Source organism: Caloenas nicobarica, chromosome 2 (assembly GCF_036013445.1).
Source record: "Caloenas nicobarica isolate bCalNic1 chromosome 2, bCalNic1.hap1, whole genome shotgun sequence".
Classification (NCBI taxonomy): domain Eukaryota; kingdom Metazoa; phylum Chordata; class Aves; order Columbiformes; family Columbidae; genus Caloenas; species Caloenas nicobarica.
The window spans coordinates 11129245-11154477 of record NC_088246.1 but is presented as its reverse complement, the minus strand read 5'-3'; the positions used below and the strand labels follow the sequence as shown (position 1 = coordinate 11154477).

The following is a 25233-nucleotide window of genomic DNA, read 5'->3' as shown; positions in this document are numbered from 1 at the left end:
TATCTGGTTCAACAAGTAATTACACAGTGTAAATGGAAGGATCTACCCATAAGCTAAGTAACTCAGACTCAGGCAAGTATCTGTTAAACATAACTATTATAATACATTATTTTTAATGTACCCTAAAATGGAATTCTTACCTTTGATCCTTGAGGGGAATAGAAGGGAAAAAAGCCAATATGCAGTGGTGTGGGGGTTTTCTCGGGTTTGGTATTTTGTTTATTTTAAATCTAAACAATTTTTATTTGTTCCTTTCTTACTTTACTGTAATACACAATTCATAATAAAGTGATTGATGTGTAGCAAAAAAAAAGCTTTCACTTCACGGAATACTCTGGTCAATAGTGGTAGTTTTATACTTTCAATGTAGGTGCCATTTTTGTGGTTTCAGTGCATGTAAATTGTACTTACGGCCTATGTACTGTATAAGTCATAATCGCTAAACGGAAGTATAAGAAGGGTTGACTGATAAATAGCTTTAAGGATGGAGAAAGCTGCAAAGACAATTTTAAAAAGTGTTTTACAGTGAGACAATCAGTGAATAATAACAACTATTGTGTAATTTCTTTTTTAAAATAGATTATTAATACCTGTGACTTGTGCTGAGAGCAATTCACCATTGCTCCCAGAAGGGTGTTATAACTTCATTCTTTCTGATTTTTCTTGTCAGTGCCTGGTTTTAGTGACATTTATGTAGGTATGTGAAACCTCCCTTATTTGAACAAAGAATTGTATTTAAGGCGGCAATATTATTATTATTTGCACTTTGAAACTCATTGGATATCATTTGCTGATTACTGTTTGGGTTTTCAAAATTTCACACCGATCCGTAGTCCTCAGGGTTTTAGTTTGATGGTTATTATTCATTTTTAGCCTTCTTTCTTTAGGAAGATGCAGATGATCATCTGGGCAGAAAACTGAGTTAATTTGGCCAATATGAAGTGTGTATATAGAGACTTTGAATAATAAAATAGTTGTGGGTAAGAAATGTTTCTGCTGTTAGTATAGAAATAAGAGCTTTTTAGCAGTTTTCTTTTGTCCCTGTTTTGTTCTATTGTCTTCCAGCACACAAGGAACTGCGTTCCTTGGGGTTGTTTAGAGTTCAGCACAAGTAGTTGTGTGAGAAAGCTGAATAATGTATTTTTCATGTGCAGAAATGCATCTTTTGAGCACTTCCAAGTGTTTTACCATATAACTTTTAATATTAGAACTTTCCTGGAACATGTAATATGATAAAGTTTTTGGTGTTGAACATGGTTGTTAGGGTATTTCTTAAAACAGTTCTTTTTAGTTATATTTTCCTTTGAATAATAAATAACTGTGCCAGGTGGTTGAAATGAGACACTTCTTGCCAGACCTGCCTGAGCAATTTAAGAACAGAAACCAAGTGGAAAATGCCTTTAGTGTCTGACTGTCTTTGCTGAAATCTTGACTTCTGTCTCTCCCTGTCATGCTTGCCTAACAGATTTTATACAAGATTTAACAGGTTTAGCACATCACTTAGTCTGATTTCTGTTTCTGGCTATAAAATGTTTGTGCAGTTGCCTCGATGCTCTTATGTCAGTCCTGACTGATCCAGAGGACCAACTGCCATCCCTCAGGCTTTCCCCACTTGTCTTTGTGTAAGATTGCGTTTGATAGCAAAAACTCTTAAAGCAAAAGATAATGTTGCCATTAATATTGCAGCCTCTTACAGCAGGCTAGCAATGTATGGAGTTAGTAGACTGACAAATGTTTATGCTGTGTTTTCAGAGTACCTGGTTGTGGAGCATCTAAAGATTAAATGAAGCTCAACTTCTGCTTCAAGGGTGGCTGGATTAAAAATTTCAGTCTTGAAGGTGAAAGATTGTATTCTCTCTCGTTTTTATGTCAGAATAGACACTGAATACAACCGAATTATGTTAAAGTGGAGTGAGTAGAAAAGTGAGTAGATAAGCAAGGACGGAAAAGGGATGAGAAACAGGAATGGAAGATGTAATTCATTGTATATTTTGTTGCCTATTAACACGTGCAACTGTAAACTAGGCTTAAATAATTAAGCGGTTGACCTAGTACTAAGTGAAATAATGATAGAAGCGTGATAGGTGTGGCACACTAAAGGACAAGTAATTATTAAATCTGTGGAAAAATTAAGAACCATGGCTTGTTAAGCAAGGTCTTTATTAAGACTGTACAGTAAATAAAATAAAAATGAATAAATTAGCGTATATGACTTGATATTAGTGTATGTGGCTTCTTGCTTGTTTCCCAACCTATCTCAAGTGATTCTGCATAATTTGGGACTGACTGGGAAGGTGCTCGATGGGTGCACGTGAATGACGCTCCCTGTTTTACTGCAGTCAGATGTACCGAATGTCAGTTGTGTGCATAGCGCAGGGAACGTGGCCGATGCCTTGGGAGTCTATACGCTAAATCTGGGAAGGTGGATCACTCTGCGGAGGAAGGTGAATTTCCTCTGGGCTGAGGTTACATTTAGGATGGGAGATCTTTCTCAGTCATGCATGACTCTCCTGTTGGTGTCAACTGGACACTTCTACAAAAGACTGAAAACGAATTGCGAACATGGTAACTCTGTTATGTTTGAGTTTGGTATTTCCATGAATTTTCTTTTCCATTCCTTGTCTGTCTGTTTAATTGGCTGTAGTTCTTGTTCTCTCCTGTATGGAACAGCTCTTGAGTTCCCACCCTGTGAACATCACTAACTGCTCTCCTAAGCAAATTGGAATGAAATATTCATGGTGATCCAACATCATGCCTAAGTTATTATTGAGAAATGGCACGTTTTCCATCTGCAGATTTAGAAGGCAAATGTTTTAGGAGAAAGATCAATATATTGCTTATTAGTGTTAGGGTTAACATAGTGTTTGTTCTTTTTGTTCCTTTAACTTTTTGATGGCTGGAAGCAAGTTGAGAATCCTGCAGGACAAAAACTGAGTGTAAGATCTGTGCAGCTGTAAATCCATGTACATACAGTAACTGCTTGTTTTGCAAATGCAAAAAGAAGAGATTGCTTTTAAGAAAGAAAAAAGCCCCTCTTAGCCATCTAAATACAGACTTTTGACATTCTACCCACAGTAATTTCCTAGGATATTATTTCTAACTAAACATAATTTTATATATATATATAAATATATAATATAATAATATGGTTCCAAAACTGCTCTATCCATTATTAAAAATTCTATTCTTTGAACTCAATAAAATCCATTGAATGCTTTTGTTACAGTCAGGCAGATCATTGGTCATTCTTGTGCCACTTGTAAGGGTTTTGATAGATATATGATATACTTGAAAAAAGTCATTTGAAAAAAGATTCCAAGATCATCTGTTTTGACAGTGGAAGTCAGCAGTATTTGTAGTTCTTTAAAAATGTGTAAAAACATACAGCTTTGCTTAGTTATGGACCTTGGAATATTGAGAAAGAACCAGACTGGAGAAATAACTGACGATATTGATTTGGCTGTGGGAGCCGATCCTCCCGCATGGCTGAACCAGGGATGCTTAGGTGAAATGAAGGACTGGTCTGAAGGTAACTTGAGTATATTCAAGAATATGTTAGATAGGTTAATGCAAGAATTTAATAAAAATCTAAATAAAGAAGTCATTAATGGGCCTTGCTTTCAAATCCAACTTGTCAAAAACACAGTTTAAAAGTATGTACTGAACTGACTGCTCACATTTGGGATATACGCATAATAAAAATAACCAGTAGGCACTGCTGTTAAAACCAGTGGTACAATCTGTTATGCTATGAAGAGATTAAGACTTTGCAATTCAGTTAAGTAGACACATTGTTTCATGAAAGTCAGTATATGTAGGTCACGGTTTTTTAGGGCGTTCAAAGGCTCTTTGTGTTTCAACGTGTGATCTGCATCTCGTTGCAGAAGCTGTTTGTTCCTAAAGAAACGTTTAACTGCTTCAGGTTTTTTTGTCTTGTCTGTGTGTGCAAGATGTAAAGCTACTAACTGTGCTCTCCTTCTGCGTCTGAAAAACTGTCTATTCTTCCAGCATTTAATTGGTGTTTTCCTGTTGCGATGGGTACTTTCCATCCCATGTATGTACCATCATCCTTCTGCCTTTTACTGAATTCTGCAGTTGTTTAAGAAAAGAAATCACTAAAAATGTCTTATGAAGAGCTTTTGGCAGAGCTTAAATCCATATTCCTGAGCTTCATCCTCACTGATTAAATCTTTCTAGCCATGATTTATTGATATTGCAAAAGATCTGGCTTTAATGAAAGGATGTGGACATACAGTCAGGACTCTGGCAGTCCTGTGTCATTTTAAAAACCCCTGAAACAGAAGAGGTAAATTAATTGACCCTAGCTGTGTTAGCTATGCTTTTTTTTTTTTTTATTAGTTTGTTTATGGTGTTGAAGCAATACTTTATTCCACATGCCACTATTAAAGATATGCTTGGACTTGTATCTGTTTAGTTCAGATATGAGTTCATATTTTTCTCTGCTTGAATTCAAATATTCTTGTCAAGAGTGTTAACTACATAATATGTTGTTAGGGAGATCCCTAAGCTTTCCTGTATTATAAATGAGTGGACACGATTAACTAAAAAGTGGTTTTTATTTGTATTAAATTCTTTGTTTGATGTGTGTTTGTTTTTTAGGTCCATTTTCCAGACACAGAGAGGGCAGAATGGCTCAACAAGGTAAGGGCACTCATTAGCATTGCTTGCGAATGGGAAGAGGGAGGAGGGGAATCTTGAGATTTATAAAAAAGGTGACACAGGAATCTGAGAATGAAGTCGTTTTATTTTTCTGTGCTCTTTATACATGTGAAGCTTCTGGTAATTGATCCAGTTAGTCATGAGAAAGATTAAATCTCTTTTCATGGTCTTGAAATTGTCAGTTTTGGAGAATGACCTTAAGTGGCATTAAAATAATTGTGTGGAAGTCATGGCAGCTGCAAACACAGTCTTTTCAGTTCTACTTGTCTGGGATACTTTCCAGTTACTGTGGGTCCCTGACCTCCAATCTAAAAATAAATCAATGTTGAGTTTTGATTTGTATGTGTGATAATCTAAGATACAGATTTATGTATCTTGTTTTTTTTAAAAAATATCTCTTATTGCAAGAGCATAGAAGAACATGGATTAACTGGAAAATAGCGAGGGAAAAAAATAGCATTTTCAGATATGACAGTAAAATACTGTATTTTTTACATTTATAAACCTTATGCATGTAAATAAGAAATGCATTTGACCTGTTTTTTCCTATTGCTCTCTTTACATGCAAATAAACCTAACCCGCTTCATCTTTCTCCCCAACATTCACCACCAGTGCTGGATATATATGCATTCATGGGATAAAAGGAAAAAATTCTTAATATTGTTTTTCTCCTCCTCCAGTGCTTCAGATTTGTGCAAATGTATAAAACACTCAGAGAATTCCAGAAAGCTTTCCTGTATGTAAAAAGGAACCAGTTCTTATGTCTGTAGTAAACTGTATAGAAAACTTGTATGTTTAAAACTTTGTACAAAATGTCTTACATTTGCCTTAAAGAATATTTTTTTAGTTATGTGTGAAGTTGTGTTCCATGCAGATTATTTTTTTTTTTCCTTAGACTGTAAAACAAATGTGGCCTTTTATTTGCCAATTTATTGAGAAACTCTTCCGGGAGACCATAGAACCAGCAATCAGAGGAGCAAACAACCATCTCAGCACCTTCAGTTTTACAAAGATTGATATCGGTCATCAGGTCAGTGTCTGGTGAAGTTACTTCTGAGAGGCTCTGTCTTCCATAGCGTTTTCATGTAGCCTGTTTAAATCTACTCAAATACGTCTCAGTTACATTTGGCAGTGAGTCTGATTCTGGTTTCTGCTGTAACATGAAAACAAAAATTGGTTTGGCTTTTTTAGCAGAGACTTAAATTTGCCTGAGAATTGGGAGAAGACTCAAAATACAGTGAAGAGCTCATAGCAACAGGATTTTAATACTGTTCATGTAATGCTTTACATTAATGAGCAGGGACGATTATCCTTTTCTTGCCAGATGATCCGAGTGCAATTACCTTTCTTGTAACAGATGAACTTTTAATCATGTTATGTATGGAGTTTAATGAGGGTGCGGCTGGCTCAGCTTTTGAAAGGACTGCACATAATGTATTGTCAAGGACCAGACAGGTGTTTAATTCTGTTTGGTCCATGAGAGAAGGGGTGATAAGAAGTAGCTCTTACAGCAGGAGAGCCTGTCTGACCAGTGCAAGCCAAGATTAAGTTACCTCTGCTTGCAATAAATTTGGCGCTAATTCCTCTTACCTGCATCAAACAGAACTCTACTTCCTCTTGCTTATGATAACTGGGATTTAAGTAAGGATTTTTTTTAAAATATATATATATATATATATTTCCCTCTCCTCCTCTGAATGTTAGGAAAACTGAAGTTAAGTTTCAGTTATGAAGGAATTTTTTTTCTCTCTTTGACTCTTATTTCATGTATATTACAGTTCATTATACTTTACTGCACCTTTTGTGTGGTGGTTTTTTTTTTCTTTTAAAGTTGTAAATACTTTTACACAGGGGCTCTGTCTTGTCCTAGATACACCTGTATTATAGACTGTAGAACAGCATTCTTTTTAAGCCATACTAATTTTAAGTAGGGTTTAAATTAGCTTCCACACCCCTGCATGCTTCTGCAGCTGGACTGAGTTAGTTGGACAGGAGAACAAGCTTTTCTGGCTTTCTATTGCAGCCTTGGTTGAGTTGCATCCTGTGAGCTGCACAGCCCCAAACACAGTGGGAATCTGACAGCAGTGAGATTTTTATTTTACCTAAATTGCTCAAAAGATGCTAGTAAATCTATGGCAATCTTTCCTGAAAGGAAAAACTCAAAATGTGACAGGAGGTGGTGCTAAGTAAGGTCACAGGTTGTCCTTTCCCACCTAGTATTTGTTAAAAGTTTGAGTCTTGGAAATGTTTGTTTGGTATGTGCTATTTCTGTATGAGGGAGAGAGGGAGAGCACAAGCACAGTGGTTTAGAGAGCACAGAGTGCTTCACACAACTTTTTGTGAGATTATGTATCGTTTTCCATCCACTCTGACTGAATTCCTCTTAATTCACAAAAATGTAGTTGCCTTAAATTTAGCTGCTTGTTTTAGTTGCACGGAAAATGCTTTGTCTGGGAGTGTTAGACATATACTGTACAGAGAAATGAGATCTTTAATCGGGGGGAGGGACAGCTTGATATTAAATATTTGGTAAATCTTGAGATCTAGTGGTCTAAAGCCAGGGTAATTGCCGCAAGGATTGTGGTTGAAAGGATCCTAGCAAGGTAACTTTTACCCTTGAAATAATATTTTGAGCTATTGATATTGATAGCGTTGCTTCATACCTTTTAATAACGTTTATAGTAAATTCTTCAGGCATGAATGTGCGTATATTCACCTTTATTTCAAAGTTAAGAATTTAATATGGTGTGGTTCAGCAGAAGGATCCACCTTTTACTTGCTTCATTGTTTCAGCCTCTGCGGATAAATGGTGTAAAAGTGTACACTGAAAACGTGGACAAAAGGCAAATCATTTTGGATCTTCAAATCAGGTAAACTCTATTATCATATTATGATGGTGCCCATGCTTTGTGGTATGTGCTTTGTTTGATTCGGCAGTTACATTGGCCTGAAAGGAGAAGAATTGCTTCATTACACAAATGTAGTTAATGCTAATTGTGTACGAATGGAGGAAGGAACTGCAAGCTGTAAGTAGCATTTATCTGAGGGAAATAGTATATCAACTCAGTGTGACTGCATCGTTAAAGTAATGTTTGTTAATAAAAAAATACTTTTCAAAGCTAAAGCACCGTCTTTGAATTATTTTCCTAAGGTATTAAAGATTCCCATGAAGTTTAGCCTAAAATTTAGGCTATAAGATGTTTGGGTTTTTTTACTTTTCTCAGTTACATAGTTTTTCATTTTATAAACACAGTACTAGAAAAAGAGCATGCTGCTACCGAAGTACTTGCATTCATAACCCTAACTGAAGTAAATCTATTTATTATATAATGCCAGAGTGACTGGGCTCCGCTGCTTCAGGTTTCTTTGCCCTTTCATCATGACCCTTTTCATATAGGTTTATAAATAGCTCTGCCCAACGTTTGCCAAAGTCTTTCTCAACACAATCTGCAGCTACAGAGTTTTTTAAAGGTTCAGTTAGTGAACCCAGCAATGTTTTTGTATTTGATTTGTGTTACAGTGGCTACTTTTGCTGGTTTGTAGCTTGTGGAAAGGCCGGATTTGTCAGGCAGTGAGGATCCAGCAAAGAGCAGCCTTCTGGGTTTCTTGCTGCTTCCCTGGCAGCAGCCAGAAGGGTAATCAGGCCTCTCGGCTTTTCTTTCTCAGAGTCACTTCCAAAGTTTGAACTTGGTTATTCTTAATTTTGAATTATTTATCTCAGTGTCAGCTATGTTGAAGACTGTGCTGCTTTGTCAAAGCTGGGCCCCGTAGCGATAAGAGAAGAAGCTGCTGCATCCTTTTATGGGTTCCACAGTAGGGCTACATCTGTGAGCAGGGCTCCATCTTTATTGAATTGAATCACTCTATTTCTGTAGGAGAAAGACAGCTATCCAAGTCAGGGATTGGTGTTGCTGGACAAAATACAGCAGGAATATCTCTTGAGAGCTTGTTTCACTGGATGGATGCCTTTAACCCTAATGGAGACATTTGCTTCAGTTTTCTCCTTTACCCTACTTTTGATAGCAGCTGTGAGAACAGCCTCACCTCTTCAGAATTAAACTCTCAGGAAAACAGGCTTGTCTGACCACTGAGGACACAGTGCAAAGAAATTGTTTTCAAAAAGCTATTTTTGGGACATTTGAGGGGCGAAGTCTCCAAAGACCACTTCTTTCCTTTAAAGAAGAATTACTCCCACAGAAGGAGAGGGTAAATGTAATGTGGTTTTTGTTTGTTTTGTTTTGTTTTTTTCTTCTACTTATCTTCATGAAGGAAGTTGGGACAGATAGAAGTAAAAAGGACAATAAATCCTATTACCTAGGCCTGAAGGAAATCTTTACCCATATGTCTTGTTGCATTACATTGCAACCTACTTAGAGAAGTGGTAACAGCTGGAGTAGAATTCGGGCTAAAAGGCTGAAATAAATTCCTTGCAGTGGTTTAAATAATAGTGCTGAGTCAGCTGGGTGCCCAATTACCCCAACACCCTGTCCTGCTGCTGGTGACATAGGGTAACAGGAAGAAACTGGAAACAGGAGAGCTGTGGAGCTTCCACCAATTATGGTTTACACAAAACCACCATCAAAGGAAGTCCTGGTTTATATTTAAGACTTGTCCTTGACATTCTCTCATTGGAAAAGGGCTCTTTTCAATGGCTTTTACTTATGCAAGTTTAAGACAGGTGGCACCCCAGTATCAATTGCTACTGTTTGTTTGTTTGGAGGTTTTTTTAAATTATTTTTTTTCGTATGTTCTTTAAGGGTCCATCACTGGGATTGTTTCAGTAGTAACAGGATGGAAGAATAAGAGTCTCTGTAATAAATGTTCTTGGCGTGCTTAGATACAGAGTTACGTACAGATACTGACCGTAAACTATTTTTTAGGGAAGCAACTTCAGTTTTGCAGGATTATAAAGAACAGCCTTACTGCTGGAGAAAAGTCTGTCCTTTGGAGTATTTACCCCTGTAGACTTTAATCTCCAGTTAAATTAGCCTATTCTGATTTTAAAGTTAGGAGCTTTCTATAAACTATTCCCTAAATACAGTTGAGAAGGAAACCAATCTCTCTAAGCATTTGTAAGAATGTACGAAGCCAAGTACTGAGGGTGGGTGTAGCAGGGGGAAGGAAAAGTTTTATTTATATTTTTAATTTTTCGAGGTACATTGATTCTTTTAAAAATCTCTTTTATCCTGCTGTTTTGCCATTGTGGCTTCCTCTAGCCTTTTTTACTGTCTGTTGTTTGTGACATAGTCTATGCATTTGCTTTGGACCGTACAGTATATTCGTCATTTCAATGCGTCTCTAGAACACTTCTTCAGTATTTTTTCATATTACTTGAGTTTTTGGGGTGTTTTGCTTTTAAGGTTAATTGCAAAGGAAGTGTGTTTTGGTTTAGTTTTTATGATTTCTGCAAGGATATCGAGTGTATTACGATCATTGCTTCAGAGTGTTTTTGAGAACTTTTTGAAACAGGTCCTGTGCATTGCTCAGGATCCAATTAAGGACTTTCCTCTTGTAAGCAGCTTGGCTAGCTAATCCACAAAGCAGTCACTGGAAAATGTATTTAAAGATTGAATGTCAGGACCACGTTTGCAAAGGGAACGCTTTATCTTTCTCTTACTCTACTGTGAGCTTGGTGTTAAAAGATGGTCAAAACTCATGTTACAATTTAAAAGTCTGGTTCCTGGTGACACAGACGTGTGAGGGAAAAATTTTAACTAGAGAAAATGAAGGTAAAGTCTTAAATGGTTCATAAATGCAGGTCTTATATTTGCTAAACTGCATGAATGTAGTAAACGAACACTTGGGGAAAATGAAAGGTTATGGATCAACAGAAAAACAAGATAAACTCTCAAATTAAATTTGAACTGTAGCAAAGAAAGCCAAAAAAGATTGAGAGATTGAAGAAATACTTGTTAATAGCATACAACTAGGCTTTTTCACCTTCTCGTGACAGAAAAAATAGATGCACTGAAAGAAAGTTTTAGGCTGCAGATTTAAAGGCACGGAAATATTTTTTTTTCATGTGACATACTTGAATGGAGAAACTCATTACCATTGTACTGCCAGAAGACAGATGTAAAATGGGGTCAAAAGGCCTTCTAAAAAATAATGAAGATAGTCCAAAATACAGAATCACAGATCATTGTAATCCGGGAAATATGTTTGTCCTATTCTTTGTTTTTCTTCTGGGTTTTTTCTATGGGCTATAATGACCACATACGGTATAATTAATGTACAACTCATCTGATTCAGTACAGCTGCTGTTATATTATTACAGGACTGTCCTCATTAAACTTTATCTCAGTGATCTGTACATTACAGGGGTCATAAATATTCCAGGATATTATGATCTGAATGAATAGAATTTGCTTCCTAAATGAGCCTTCAAGTTGTATGTTGCAGTGGAATTCTGTGCGGTATCGACTGTTAATGGACCCAGCCAAATATCTTAGGGGATCAAACCACGTTTAACTTTATGATGAAGTTAAAAGTTGTTGACTTATTACCCTCAACTGCAGTTTGTTACTATTTTTACATCAACTTGTCATCATGTTATCATGGATTTTCAAATGAGCATATTACTTCCCAGTCTTCATAACACAAATAGTTCTGATGCTACAAAGTGCCAGGATTGGGGTTTCAGTTGCAGGTTTTAATTGACCTTGGTATTCTCTGTCATGTTGTTATGCAATTATTTGTGTGTGTGTGTATTTATATATCTACTATCTCTATATATAGTTAGATAGGTAAAAATAGGAATTACATAGATTTAAATTGTGTATTTAAAGTATATCTTTATTTTTAAACTGTACAGTCACACCACATTCTTTCCAGGGAAAGCAATGGTCACCTTCCTTTCACACACACCCTTGTCATGTTGTCTTCCAGTTCACCAAACTGGTCATCCTACCAAAATGATTCTGCACAGAGTTATATTTTGAATAGTCCAAATTAAATTCCAGTGTTGGATGTTTACAAGAGTGCCTTGTACTATTGTTTATTTCTGTATAACCGACTGATATGATTTCCATTTGCTTGAAAACCCATAGACAGCACCATCACACACAGGAGGCTACAGATGATTTGAATAATGGATATCCTGAATGCAGCAACTCACTTTTGGTGTTTTGTTTTGGTTGGTTGTTGTTGTTGCGGGGGTTTTTTTGTTTTGTTGTTGGTTGGTTGGTTGGTTTTTGGTTGTTGGGTTTTTTTTGGTAGTACCTTGTGGCCATCAGTTGCCGGGGCGGGCAGGAGTCCTGCTGTTCTGCTCTTACTGTGAGAGCAATTTATATTATCTCTGACTCTAAAATGGCCCCATGAGGAGGACAGCTCCATTTTCTTCATAATTTCCCAGATGTTTCCATACTAAGATTCCATCAGACTCCTAGATGTGGCTGAACAGGTTTTTGCTGTACACGCCAGGTCTGAGGAACCCAACGTGAGAAGCCTGGGCTCTAGTGCGGAATCTGGAACAGGATGCCCTGTAGAGGAAACAAATTTTCAATTTCCAACCCCCTCGCAGGAGCATCTGACTTTGTTTAAGCCGCCTTATCTCCTCCTCACTTAGTTCCTTCTTCCGTTTTCTTTAACCAGGCAGTCTGTTCAGAAAGCTCTTCAGATTTCTTTTGTCCTTTTGTTATAACCCGTATCTTCTTAGCCAATCTCGTTGCCCAGCCACTCTCTCCCTAGCTGTAGCTTGGTATTCAGCTTGTTGGTTTTTTGGTTTTAGTTCTCATTCTGTATAATCATTGACCAATTCCCTTGCTAAATCAGAGTATCAAGCTTTCTTCCTAAATTCCTTGTTGAGTCTCAGAATTAGTTTGTTTTCAGATCCAGTGTGGCTCCCAGCAGCAGCAGTTCTTGGAAAGTATCTGCTCAACTCTGGTTATTTATGCTTGACCTGCATGGAGCTTCAGAAAAAGCAGCTGCTAAAATCCGAGTCTGAACTGCGTGCAAATAATCTTTTAGTCTTGTAGTACGGGCAAAATAGATGGGGCTTTTTTACCATCTTATATGAATCATAGGAGGTTCCATCTGAATATGAGGAGAAACTTCTTGACTTTGAGGTGCCAGAGCCCTGGAACAGGCTGCCCAGAGAGGTTGTGGAGTCTCCTTCTCTGGAGACATTCAAACCCACCTGGACACATTCCTGTGCAATCTGCTCTGGTGACCCTGCTTCAGCAGGTGGGTTGGACTGGATGATCCCAGAGGTCCCTTCCAACCCCAACCAGTCTGTGATTCTGCAAATCTGGCTCTGAGCTACAGGGCAGCATCTGCAAAATTTCAAGCCCTTGACCTTGCATTCCCAAAAATGGGATTCAAGTATTGTTCAGGGAAAAACTTGCATAATTTTAATATATTATTTTCTAATTTGCTTCCTGCCTCCTCCCTCTCTTCAGAAAGGGCTCAGCTGTGTTTGGCTTAAACCTTGTATAGGGGATCATCCAGCTCAGCATGTTCAATTTACTGGATTTCTAAATATGACTGGTTTTCCAAGTCTCTGAATATTTCAGACAGCTTTGATTTTTGCAAAATAACCATCTGTGTCTAGTGCATCTGATGAGTGTGTTAGATGAGAGTGGGTTTGGGTACATGCACTATCAATGAGATCTCTGTAGAGATTTCCTGAAATGGAGTAAGAATTCTGTGTCCGTTATTTCCCAAAAGTAAGGCAACCTGCATGCTTTCTCCTATATATGCTTCTGAAGATTATAACATACCTCTGTATTAATCTGAGTGGTTTTGATTACAGTGGTGGTGTTTTGAAGGGGATGTAATTTTTTTAACAATCTTAACTTTGTTATATGTTGTAATGTTTTAATAGGCATTTTTGGTGTATAGACTGAGATACAATTATATTATCATGACAGTGCAAAACAGAACTAATAGTGTTTTGTGGTTTAGTCCATAAAAATGAAATGTATACTTTCTTTTTAGTTTTGTTGGGAACTGTGAAATTGATTTGGAGATCAAGAGATATTTCTGCAGAGCTGGTGTGAAAAGTATACAGGTGAAATACAATTTTTTTTCTTTTGATTTTGATATAAATTAATCACTAAACCATTATTTTCTGATGAAATAGTTTAAAAGAATGAATCAGTAATTGTGTAGTTTTGTTGCTTTCTGATTTTTCTCAGTTGCATAGTATTGATATTCAATAATTTTAGTGATATGACTTAGCTGAAAGGGTAAATTCCTTTCAGATATAGAACTGTTTTAAATATATAACATTTTCTACTGGAAAATATGGAGATAATTTCGCAACAAGCCCATGTTGATGTGATGTGTAGATTCATAAAGAGAACATGGAACTTCAAATTTTGTTTTCTGTAATATTTGAGTCTAGGTGCAATTATTAATTTAGATGCAATTAATATTAGCAGACTTGCTTTCTGATATTGTTTCTCAAATTTCATTGACTTTCTGATAACAGATCTCTCTGACAAAGAAAAATAGTCTGGTTTTGTGTCGTTTTGTGTTTTGTGACAATACCTACAAGCATTTAGATTTGTTCTAGTATCTGCGGATGCCGTTATACTGCTTTGTGCCACCTTTGTTTACATTGAGCTCGATAAATAATCTACTTCGTATTTTTAGCAAAACTACCACTAACATGACACAGCATCATGTAGATGAATGTAATGAATTCGGAAGCCTGACTTTTTAGTGCGTCTGTTAATTTTGGGGGGTTTAGATGATATGTAAAAAGCTATAAGTATAAAATTCTTTCGTAATCAAAAATGTAATGAATTAGAAGTGCAAGCATTGCCAGTGAATAAATTTCATTTAAAACTTGAACTGAAGTCAATACCATTGCCTTTTTTTCCTCCCCTTCCACAGATCCATGGCACTATGAGGGTTATCCTGGAACCACTAATTGGAGACATGCCCCTAATTGGAGCACTATCCCTTTTTTTCCTTAGGAAACCTGTAAGTACATTTATTTGTTTCTCCTCTTTTTAGAGTCCTGATCACAGTAGTCAGAAAACTGGGGCAAGAATTAAGCAGCAAGAGGAATTTGGGAAATTGCTTCCATTTGGTTGAACCTTCCCATAAAAACTGTGGACAAATTTTATGAATACTAGAAGAAACCAAGATGAACAATATTTACCATGGAATTACGAAGTGTGTTTTGTCAAAGCTGTCAATTTTTTCTTACAAGTCTCCTGTAGAAGGGAAGATCAATAGATACCATCTTGGTTATTTGTAAAAAAGCTTTTGTTGCTGATTCTCATGACAGTCTGCAGGTGAGCATGGCGTGAGTTAAAATGCCACAAGCTCTGTGCAAGGTTGTTTTAAAACCGTGCTGACGTTACCACAAATTAAAATCAGTGTGTTGAGATTACCCACTATGATGACTTGAAGTTTTTACACTCAATAGTAAGGGGGGGCAATTTCCATTATATTTACCAGTTACCCAAGTATGAGAATGGATGAAGCACGGAGGGAGTTGGAATTGGAATTCAAAACAATCATGGCAGTAGCAGAAGTTGGAGAGGAGAGGGTGTCATGTAATCCAGCTGAAATACGTGCTAGGCCAAAGTGCACATTTGGGCAGGAATAACAGCAAAACAAGAGCATCCAATGTAGGGAGGTGAGAATAAGCTTGACCCTCAAGGACAGACCAAAAGAATAGGAATTGTTTAGTTTAGAGAAGACCAAGGAGAACATGTTCTTACAGAAAAGAAACATGCAATCTATTGATTGCATCTATGGAGGCCATGAGTCTGTGAGTATTGGTTGAGTCTATGGAGTCTGGCACCCAAATGGTGAGCATTTTTGCAGGATTTGGTAACATTTTAGTCATTCCAGACATATTTTGAATCAAAAGAATTAAAGAGAATTATTCTTAGCTTATTGAAGAGGAAGAAAACGTCTGCATCTGAGTGATTAGATGAAAATGAGTTAAGGAAAGTTTTCTGAGGCCACAAACTTTTCTGAACTCAGTCCTATCACAAATTGTTTGATAGTTTTCATGAGAAGCCGTGTTTTATAAGGCTGTCTTGCCTTTTCATGCAGAACTTAAATATGGTGTTTTAAAAATACATTAAGTGCAAAGTTTGAAACTAATACAGTTTTTGAAAGCTGGGAACGTGGGTGGTGTAGTCATACGATTTCAGTTCAACACTTTCTTTTGCATTAAAATGACAGATGTATGTCATTGGAGTTCGTGCTATGATAAGGCACTAAAGATAGTGGATTGTTGCACCTTGCAGTGATAATTCCACTTCAAAAGCTGTAGGCTAAATCCTACAGGTAAGATTGGTGGACAGGCACCAGTATGTCTGTTGGTAACTTGGTGCAGCAGTGGTAGAAGAACAAAGGATAGACAGCAAATGTAATTTTCAGTGTGTGAAAATGAGTAACAAACACTCTACGGTTTTAATTGGATTAAATCTTACAAAATGTGACAATAATGGTAGTCTAGGTTTTACTGCTTCCAGGAAATTTCTTTTTTAATCTACAGGTGAATCGAGAAATGTTCGCAGATTTTGTAAAGTCCATACAATCATCTTATTTTAGAAGAATAGAAAGGAGAACAAAATACACATTGCACATTTGCTGGTGAATTCTTTGATATTGTATTATTTGTGTAAGGCAGTTTCAGCAATTTGAAGTTTGATACTGCTTTTAGTAAGTATCAGTAAGGGAGCTTAATAGAAAATGTGGATGTCATGGAAATTCTGCACAGTCTTATTTAAAGAAATGGTTTCCATCTTTTACTTCGAAGTATATTTTCAATTGGAAGCTTTTGTTTCTTAGATATGTTCTAATTAAACAGTAGAACTTGTGATGTCAAGATCTAGTTCTCAAGGTTTGGGGGGTTGGAGTGAATTAATTATTTCAACAGCTTTAGAGGGGATGTGTTATTTTCTTCAATGAAATCACATTTTTGTGACACAGTTCTTTTGAACAAATGTCTTATGATAAATTTTTGCTAACTCGTTGAAATGATAGATCTGTGTGGGTGTTTATATATGGCCTAGGAAAAACTTCTAGTGTCACATGCAGCATTTATGTGGCTTACTTCATCTGTCTCAAGATACCATGTGTGCTTGGATAGAAGCAATGCAGACTTAAATCTTAGTAAAATATGCAAGAATTTGGAAATATTTTGTGGATAATTTAGTGAGTTTTTTTGTAAAAGTGAAACAGTTCATGCAAAACTGAGAAAACATCACTGCTTTTATTTGGAAAGGGTAGAGGAAGGACACTGGGATGAACCAAATTTGGATTGCCACACATTTCTTTGAAGCAAGTCTAAACATTAGGAGATGTCTGCTTAAGTTTTATCTCATTTTTACCCTCTGACTAAGCAGTGTGGGTGTAGGGCCTCTGTAAATGTTCGTGTTTATACTAACAAACTAAGCAGGGCCATGACAAGAATCGAATGCTGCCTTATGGTACTTTGCACTGTGTAATTAGTGCATTCTCTGACATTATTTTGTTATTCAGTGCTCTCCCAAACAATCTTCAGTCTCAGTACAGGGACCACCCAATAAACAAGTTAAATGCAAACACTGTTTTAGAGGAGCAAGGAGAAGAGCTGAGCTGTGTGGACACAGATGTGCAGATGTGGTTCATGTTGTCCAGAGTAATTTTGTCTTTAGTCCTACCCCCTTGCCACTTTATTAGGGGTCTGGTTGACTTAGTGGGACAAAAAAGGATGGGAAGTAGACTGGAGTATGAAAATTAAAAAGTCAACGCCTCCCCAAAAGTATTCAGTTACAAAAACCATTAACAGAGTTTGTCACCCTCCTTTCATTTAAAAACTAAGCTAGTGGTCAAGGTCTGAGCAAACTTAAGGGAGGATTATTTTAAAAAAATGTATCTTTGAATCAAGTTATTCCATAATTTTGACAGTTAAACATGGATGTTTAGTGTTTTCGAAGCAGACTTCTCTCCCCACTGCACTGTGTCTTCCTGATGTTTATTTGTCTAACTTCTGTAGAAAAATGAAAATAACGCTTATTCTAGCAATAACCAAATTCTGGCCTCTTGCTAGAGAGCAAGTGGCTGCAGCCAAGGGAAGCTTTCCTTCAATATTTTTGTTAGAAGGGAAGAGGAATTAGTTGGCAGCTAGCGTTAGATTTTGTTCTCATATTTTCCAGTCTAAAGTAACTGGCAACAATTCCTCTTGCTCTGTATCATCTGTTTGCTGGCCGTAATGACTATATAAGGCAACACTGCCTGAATTAATAGTTCCAAACATACTTTCTAAATGAATTTACCAGTCTTGTATTTCTGAGCAATGCAGGAAGTTTTCGATGCTGCGGGAGTTCTTTATATGAAACTTCCTTCCACATGAAACCTCCTTCCCCATGAATACTGTATTTTGTTGTTACTATTGCGAAGAAGGTCTTAGAAGTTTCATCAGCTTATAAAATATGTCCAGATATGTAAGAGATTTCAAGAGGGAGAAATACATGCATTCTAGTGTTTTGAAGTAGTCTTTTAAATCTCTGAGCTTCAGTGCTATAGAGAGAATTTAGCACTGTGGAAATAGTCGGGATTTGTAAGGGTTTTTGCATTACTTCTCATTATGTTAACATGATGTATATTTACCATATATTCTTCTTCTCTAAGTGTAGTTATCTTTACATTAGAACAAAATTTCACATAGTTCATTATTTTGATTTTTGCTTCAGTTATAGAAGTGCATATGGCTTATAGCTGTACTGCAAATCGGTACTTTTCAAAAGCTTGTTTAGTGGCATACTTAATATTGAAGGCATATCCTAACCTAACCCTTCTCTTTTTTTTGAAGAAAACCAACAAAACAGACACATGAAAATACCAGTACTATTGTTCTATAAAAACAATGGCTACAAAAAATCAGGATGCCTTCCAGGGAAAGTGGGCAGCTCTTCCAAACATCTCGTTTTTATATTCTCAGTTTTGCACTCTGCTTGCTGACTTGAGCACTGTTCTCTCTCTACTCATTTTACATTCTGTCCTGTAGTTTTGATTTATTTTTATTGGTTTAGTTTCATTTTTTTAAAATTCAGGGCTGGATGCGACTTTAAAAATCATCAGTACTGATGAAAATTAGACTTGAAAGGAGTGCTTGCATCAAGAATGAGTCCTAGTGGAATGGCTAGAAAAACACATAAAATTGTTACGTAGAATGCAGAAGAATGTTGTGTTGGTTTGCTTTTAGTTGATCAAAAACGCCTTCAGAACGTACGAGACTTTTGGTATCTTTGCTTCTAAACTTTTCAACCTCTTTTAAAGGGTTTTGTGGAGCACCTGGATGAATTCTGAAGTGCGGGTACTATTATAATAATATTTGTTAAGAATTACTCTTGTTGCTTATAAAGTGAGAGTGATTTGCACTGTTACTTTGTGTACTTAGAATTTGCTATAACTGAATTTTTAAAAATTTTGATAGGAATGTTTTAAGGGCCATCACAGTTGATGCTTCCACTGTACTGTATTCTCTCCCTGTGCCTTCCCATTCGGTGTTATTGTCTCCCTTATACCAGCATTGAAACCTCTGCTTCTGGAGGAAGATGGTTAAGGGATGTCAGCTGGCAGAATATTAAACACAACAAGAAGTGAGAAGCTTCCTGTCCTTCAGATGTATTTTAGTATCTTGATTCGGCTCACTAGCAGGTCAGGAGAGTGTCAGTACGAGTATGAGGGTGTGAACCAAAATGCAGGACAGGTAGAAGGGTAGAATGTAGTAGAAATTTGAGGGAATTGGCTTGAACTGTAGCTTTGAGTAGTTGACACTATGGAGAACAGCAAGGTGCACAGGTTTTTTTGGAAGATCAACTGTCATCCTTCTTCTGGTCACCTTAAATCAAAAGCTTGCCTGCTCTGTGTCTTACCCTCACAACTACATATCTTATCTCTATAGCAATTATCTCACTTAACTCTTCAGACAGTTAAAACTGGGACACTAGTGTTAAACACGGTTTACTTTCTATAGTATTGTGTAGTCAGGCCTTGTTTGAGAGGCTGAGTTTATTATATGTTTACTGGGGAAATAACACTGGATAATGTTACTTATTAAATTATTCTAATAATGTTAGCACTTTAGCGTTGCAGTGCTAATTGGCTGTGGTCTACTGAGACAAATTGCACTGTGTTTCTACATGACCATTCACAAGTAGCAGAAGAGGGCATGTTAGTCCCCTTATAGTAAATTTCTGAGAAGAAACACAATTTATTCCATGGAATTGTATCACCGTGCCCAGTAGCAGAGCTTAAATTTATCGTGCAGAAATCTTACACTTCCATCGCTTGATTAGCAGGAAGTTGTTCATCAGCATTTTAAAATACTTTGTGGCTTCTTTTCTGAGAATGAGTAGTGCTTATGGCAGGCAAGTCGAGCCACAAGGTTGGCAGGGTTGAGAGGCTCCTTTTGTGCTGCTGTGAACTTCAGTTACTGCCCTGTATATTCTATATTCCAGTATGTTCTTTTGCCTTTGTAAAGGCATCCAGGGTATTGAGAGCACCAAATATGTGAAAATGCTCATCAGTTTTTAACCCACCTTTTCTTACAGGCTGGAGGGATGTATGTTTTTTAAAAACACTTTCAGTGTATGTGTTGCAGTAGTTCTGAGTACAGAGCCTTGACGAGACGCAAATGTCTTGGTTTTAGGGAGGAAGCATAATTTGTTTTCACTGCTCTGAGCAGAGGGAGAATTGAAAGAGCTGTAGGATGACGCACGTACTGCTTCATCAGAAAGTGTAACTGGTGTCTGAAATCCCATTCCAGGCCAGTGAGCTGCCTGGTAAGAGTCTCTGCAAGGCACAGCACCTCTCTCGGTTGCAACGTGTTGTGGAAGGACACCACATCATTTCTGGCTCCTGGCAGAGTTTCACTTGGTGACAAATCCTGAACACGGACTTTCCAGTGCCCTGTCAGCTCTGCTGGAGAGACCCAGCTGGCAGTCCCTGAATTTCGCTAAACTAAGAGAATTATGCATTGCCCGACGCGGTGGCAGACAAGGAAATGATATTGTTAAGCTATTTTGGAGATTTATAAGCCAAACCTTTTTTTCTTTTTTTAAGTATGGAATTTTTTGTGCTTTGTAAAACGGTTCATCAGCTGGCAGCCTTTTGCTTGCTCCCCTTCTCCATAGGGCTGTTCAGTTTGTAGCATGGTGATGTTGCTTTAACTCACTGTCAGAACCACAAGTTAGGGGGTTGTCTTCTCCAGCAAGTCATAGCCTGGTGATGCCCAAAATGTAGAATGAAAATCCTTGTTATATGGCTAGACTACAGCTGGAAGGACTCCTTGCAGATCAAGCAATACTATAGATTTGACTGTTTTGTTCTCTCCTTGTGTGAGTTTATCCGCTGTCAGTGCTATTTCCATACTACTGCAGGCATAATATTTTTTTGCCTGAACTTGCTGTTGCTTTTGGGAAAACTCTTTTATTTTCTTATGTTACAAAAGGTGTATCTTATGCTGAAGTCTGATTCTGTTTGGAAGCCAAAAGTGCATACTTGAAACAACCTTATTGAGAGGAATGCGGGGGGATGGAAGGGGAGAGAACACCAAACCCAAACCAAAACAAAACATGAAAAGAAAAGAGCGTTTGTCAGTAACATACGTAGACTAAGATTAGAGAGTGTGTGTTACTGTGGTGATATCAGTGGTATCTTCTGGTAGCACTGGAAAGGAAGCTCTGAGTGAGCAAATGTGGCAAATCTTGTCTGCAAGGAGAACTTCGCTTCAAAGCCCAAACAGCGAAAGCTAGATTTATGCCAGGACTTTGAAGGCTCATATTCCTTCCAAAACATTTCAAGGTTTAAGATTTATTTGCAAATCTTTTCTAATAATCCTATAAAGTGCTTAGTCTAGTAATGTTTTGTAATTTCTTAGCTCCAACTTGGAAAAGGACTTGACTTCAGCATCTCTGAAATTGGCCTTGGTATTTATTCCTGTACAACAAGTGGATGAATAGAAGTTTCTGGTATTATATGTACTAACTGGCCACTCTTAGTAACACTATTTTTTCAGTGTTCATTGTGCAATTATTTTTTACATCCTTCATGGTCTAAGGACTGATGACAGAATGAATTGGTAGCCTTGTTTTTGAGGTGTGTTATAACCAAAGTATTGATAGTGGGGTTGTACCATAGGCACTGTATGAGCTTCATATACTGTGTTGCAACCTTTTGAAATGCTTTTTGGTCGCATAAATTGAAAATCTTTCATCTCTCAGTGGTAGCTCATAGCTTGGTCTTTGTTTTGGGTTGTGGCCGTTAATACAGAAACCGCTATGATATGTTTCAGTCTGGTGTAGGAGGTGTTTCTCAATGCGGAATTTCAACATGCATTATGTTGCTCAGTTCATTTAATTCAGTTAAGTCTGTTTAGGGGACAGCACAGGACTTTACCGTGTTAACTGCTGTGTGCAATGAAAAAATAAAAAGGAAATGCAAATATTTTCTCATTTTCTATTTATTCTGAAAACATCAGTATGTAAAACTGCTAAATATGGGATGCAGATGTGAACACCTTAGGATAGGAACTACTGTTTTGAGGTATTTATGCGGTGTATTTGCCTTCTAATTCACCAGTGAGTAATGAAAAAGAGAATAGATCATGTAATAAACTGGGTTCTTTGTCTTAAAACAGTATAAAATTACTTCTTCCAGACCCTTGGTAGCCTACATAGATTTTTCAAGTGTGACATAACGTAATGTCAAAACTTGTGATTAGAACATAAGAACCAGTCTGAAAACACAAATTGTGGTTAGTCTTATCGGCTGCTACCAAACTGCTTGCATGTTATGTTACTTAAACGTTTGTGGGTTTGCAGGATTGAGGAAGTAGAACAAAACTACAAAACTGAGTTATTCGTGCTAAGTTGGACTTTTCCTCCTGTTTCAGTTATTTATTTCTTAACTTTCTCAGTTAAGATGGGCATGAGATTTGAGAACATACACGAAGTATTTGCACCATTAATTTTCAAGGAAGAATACACTGAAATTACCTTGTTTTCTTAAATGTAAATATTGTGTTCTATCTCATAGTTTTTTATTGTAGAGTTGTACAAGTAAAGCTTACATACCAATGTAAAATAACTTGTTTTACGACAAATTATTTCTGATAGTTTTTTTCTTTGCATTTGGAAATTTAGAAACTGGTCACTAGAACTGCTACTGAATTCAGAGAATATCTTTCCTTATAACGTAATTTAGTTTGCCTTCAACGTTGTGTGCAACTGGAAACATGAACTTGGAAATTCAGATTTACATTAAATAGTATCTGATGCGATGTTTCATTTTGTCCTGCAAGACGATTTGTTTTACTTTGTCCTGCAAGATAATTTTAATACACAGAATCAAGTAAATAAACGAGTATGTGAGAGGATGTCTTTGGAACATCCTAGTTATAAAGACAAAATATCTTAATTGTGAAATGTAATTACCAGCAGACAGATAAAATTTTTCTTTTCCAATATATCCAGTGGTGCATTTCACCAATGATGTAGAGGCTAAAACAGAAGTGATACCAGCAACTAATGCAAGAAGTATTTTATCTTTGTTTTTTTATACCCTAAACTACAAAAAGAAATTATTGCTATTTACTAAAAAGTTCAAAATTCTGGAGTGGTTTTTTTTTTTCTTCCTCTGATATATTATTTCCAGTGTCTGTTTGGGATATTGTGCTGAAAAGTAAATCAAAAGGAAAAAATAACTTTCTGATGAAACTTGCAAAATATGGTTTTAGAAATATCTTAAAAATCAGCCTAAGTTTTCACAGTAGCATAAATTCTGTAGTATCTTATCAAAAAGCTCCTGTTATTTTTAAAGCCACAGAATTAAGCTTATAGGAAATTATGTTTCTCATTGTTCAGCAAAGTGTCTAAAGCTTTACGTTTCAGTTCTCTTCTGCTGCTACTTTATTTTGGGTACTTTGGGAAGGTGTTTGTTAAGAGTCAGAGCAGAACAATAAAATGTCGATATTTTTTTTTTCCCCCCCTTCCTTCTGCAATCATAATTTCATTGTTATAGTGTCTGTTGAGATATTGAATAGAATTCCTGGGCAAAATTCAGTATGTGAAATGGATAGATAAAGGAAATACTCTGTAACTGGCAACGGGAAGAAGGCAGATGCAAGGGCATAATTAAATATAATAAAATACATACAATTGGCATAAATTCATTGTTTACTGCATTTTAACCCACACAATATAAAACTGTGTGAAGTAAGAAAATGAATTGAATAGAACTAAACCATGAAATTTAGCTGCCATTCTGAGAGCTCTTCTGTCTGGTGCTGTAATGACAGAATGAAAAATTGTTTTGACTTCCATTCATTCTTCCAGCCTGGGAAACATTATTATGCCGAAGGGTTTAGAAAATTGCATTTACAAGAAGCAAACAGATAAACCATAATGATCTGTATACATGTATAATCATTTTGTTTTAAGTGTGTTGGTTTCTAAATGTTGAAAAAGAGCAGATCTCCGCTGGACTCCTTTTGAGTCATCAAGTGAGATGCCTGTATCGGAGGAGTCTCTGTTTCTGTTTCTCTCCTGCTTGTTCGGAGCCATAGGAGTGTGATACAGTAGAAGAAGGAGGCTAAGAAAAATCTTGCAGTGTTTTTCCGAATGGATATCAGCAGCGAAAGTGCTAAATTTTAACCATTCTATTGAAGTCTGTAGGTTTATTCACCCTTCTGAATGGCACAGGTAGGAAGACACTAATCTTATGCCCTGGGTGGGACCAAATGTTTGTTTTCTGTTTCATATGTTCACAAACTCAACAGTTGAGGTTGGCAGGGACCTCTGGAAGTCATCCAGTCCAAGCCCCTTGCTCAAGCAGGGCCACCCAGAGCAGGTTGCCCAGGACCATGTCCAGGTGGCTTTTGAGTATCTCCGAAAGCGGAGATCCCACAACTTGCTGGGTAACCTGTGCCAGTGCTTGGTCACTCCCACAGTAAAAAAGGTTTTTCCCCATGTTCAGAGGGAACCTCCTGCGTTTCACTTCGTGCCCGTTGCCTGTGGTGCTGTCACTGGGCAGCACCGTGAGGAGCCCGGCTCTGTCGTCTTTGCACGCTCCCTTCAGGTATTTATTTACATTAATAAGATCCCTCCGAGCCTTCTCTGGGCTGGACAGTCCCAGCTCTCTCAGATAGGACAGATGCTCCAGTCCCTTCCTCATGCTCATGGCCCTTTGTTGGACTCTCTCTGGTGTGTCCGTGTGCTGAGGGGCCCAGCGCCGGGCCAGGCTCTGCAGGAGCGGCCCAGCGGCGCGGAGCAGCGGCCCGGGCCCGGCGCCCCGGCCTGCTCGCCACGGCTCTCAGCGGCAGCCGTTGTGGCGACAGCACGTCAGCGGCTCCTGCGCCTTCTCGCCGTACATCCCACGATACGTCTTGCCTTTTGTTTTGGAATACTAAGTTATTAAATCTCACTACCTTTTCCGTGGAAAGGATAATGATTTTTTTTTTTTTTCCTGCTTAATTGTTTGTTACAAGTAGGCTAGGCGCTTCATAGATAATGTTGAAATAATTTGCCACCTTTACAAAAGTATATTAACAGTGCTCCTTATGTAAGTAAATGTCTTACGTGTTATCTTTGGGC

The 25233-nt window shown here is 37.3% G+C and overlaps 1 protein-coding gene across 3 annotated transcripts in view; it reads left to right on the top strand.

The window, feature by feature from the left end:
* ESYT2 (extended synaptotagmin 2) overlaps positions 1-25233 on the top strand; it is an 85241-nt gene that overhangs the window by 28190 nt on the left and 31818 nt on the right. For all 3 annotated transcript variants that reach the window (XM_065627830.1, XM_065627829.1, XM_065627831.1), the window contains exons 2-6: positions 4621-4662; positions 5577-5711; positions 7475-7551; positions 13619-13691; positions 14522-14611. In XM_065627830.1, coding sequence (XP_065483902.1) covers positions 4621-4662; positions 5577-5711; positions 7475-7551; positions 13619-13691; positions 14522-14611 — 417 coding nt within the window. The remainder of the gene's footprint in view (positions 1-4620; positions 4663-5576; positions 5712-7474; positions 7552-13618; positions 13692-14521; positions 14612-25233) is intronic.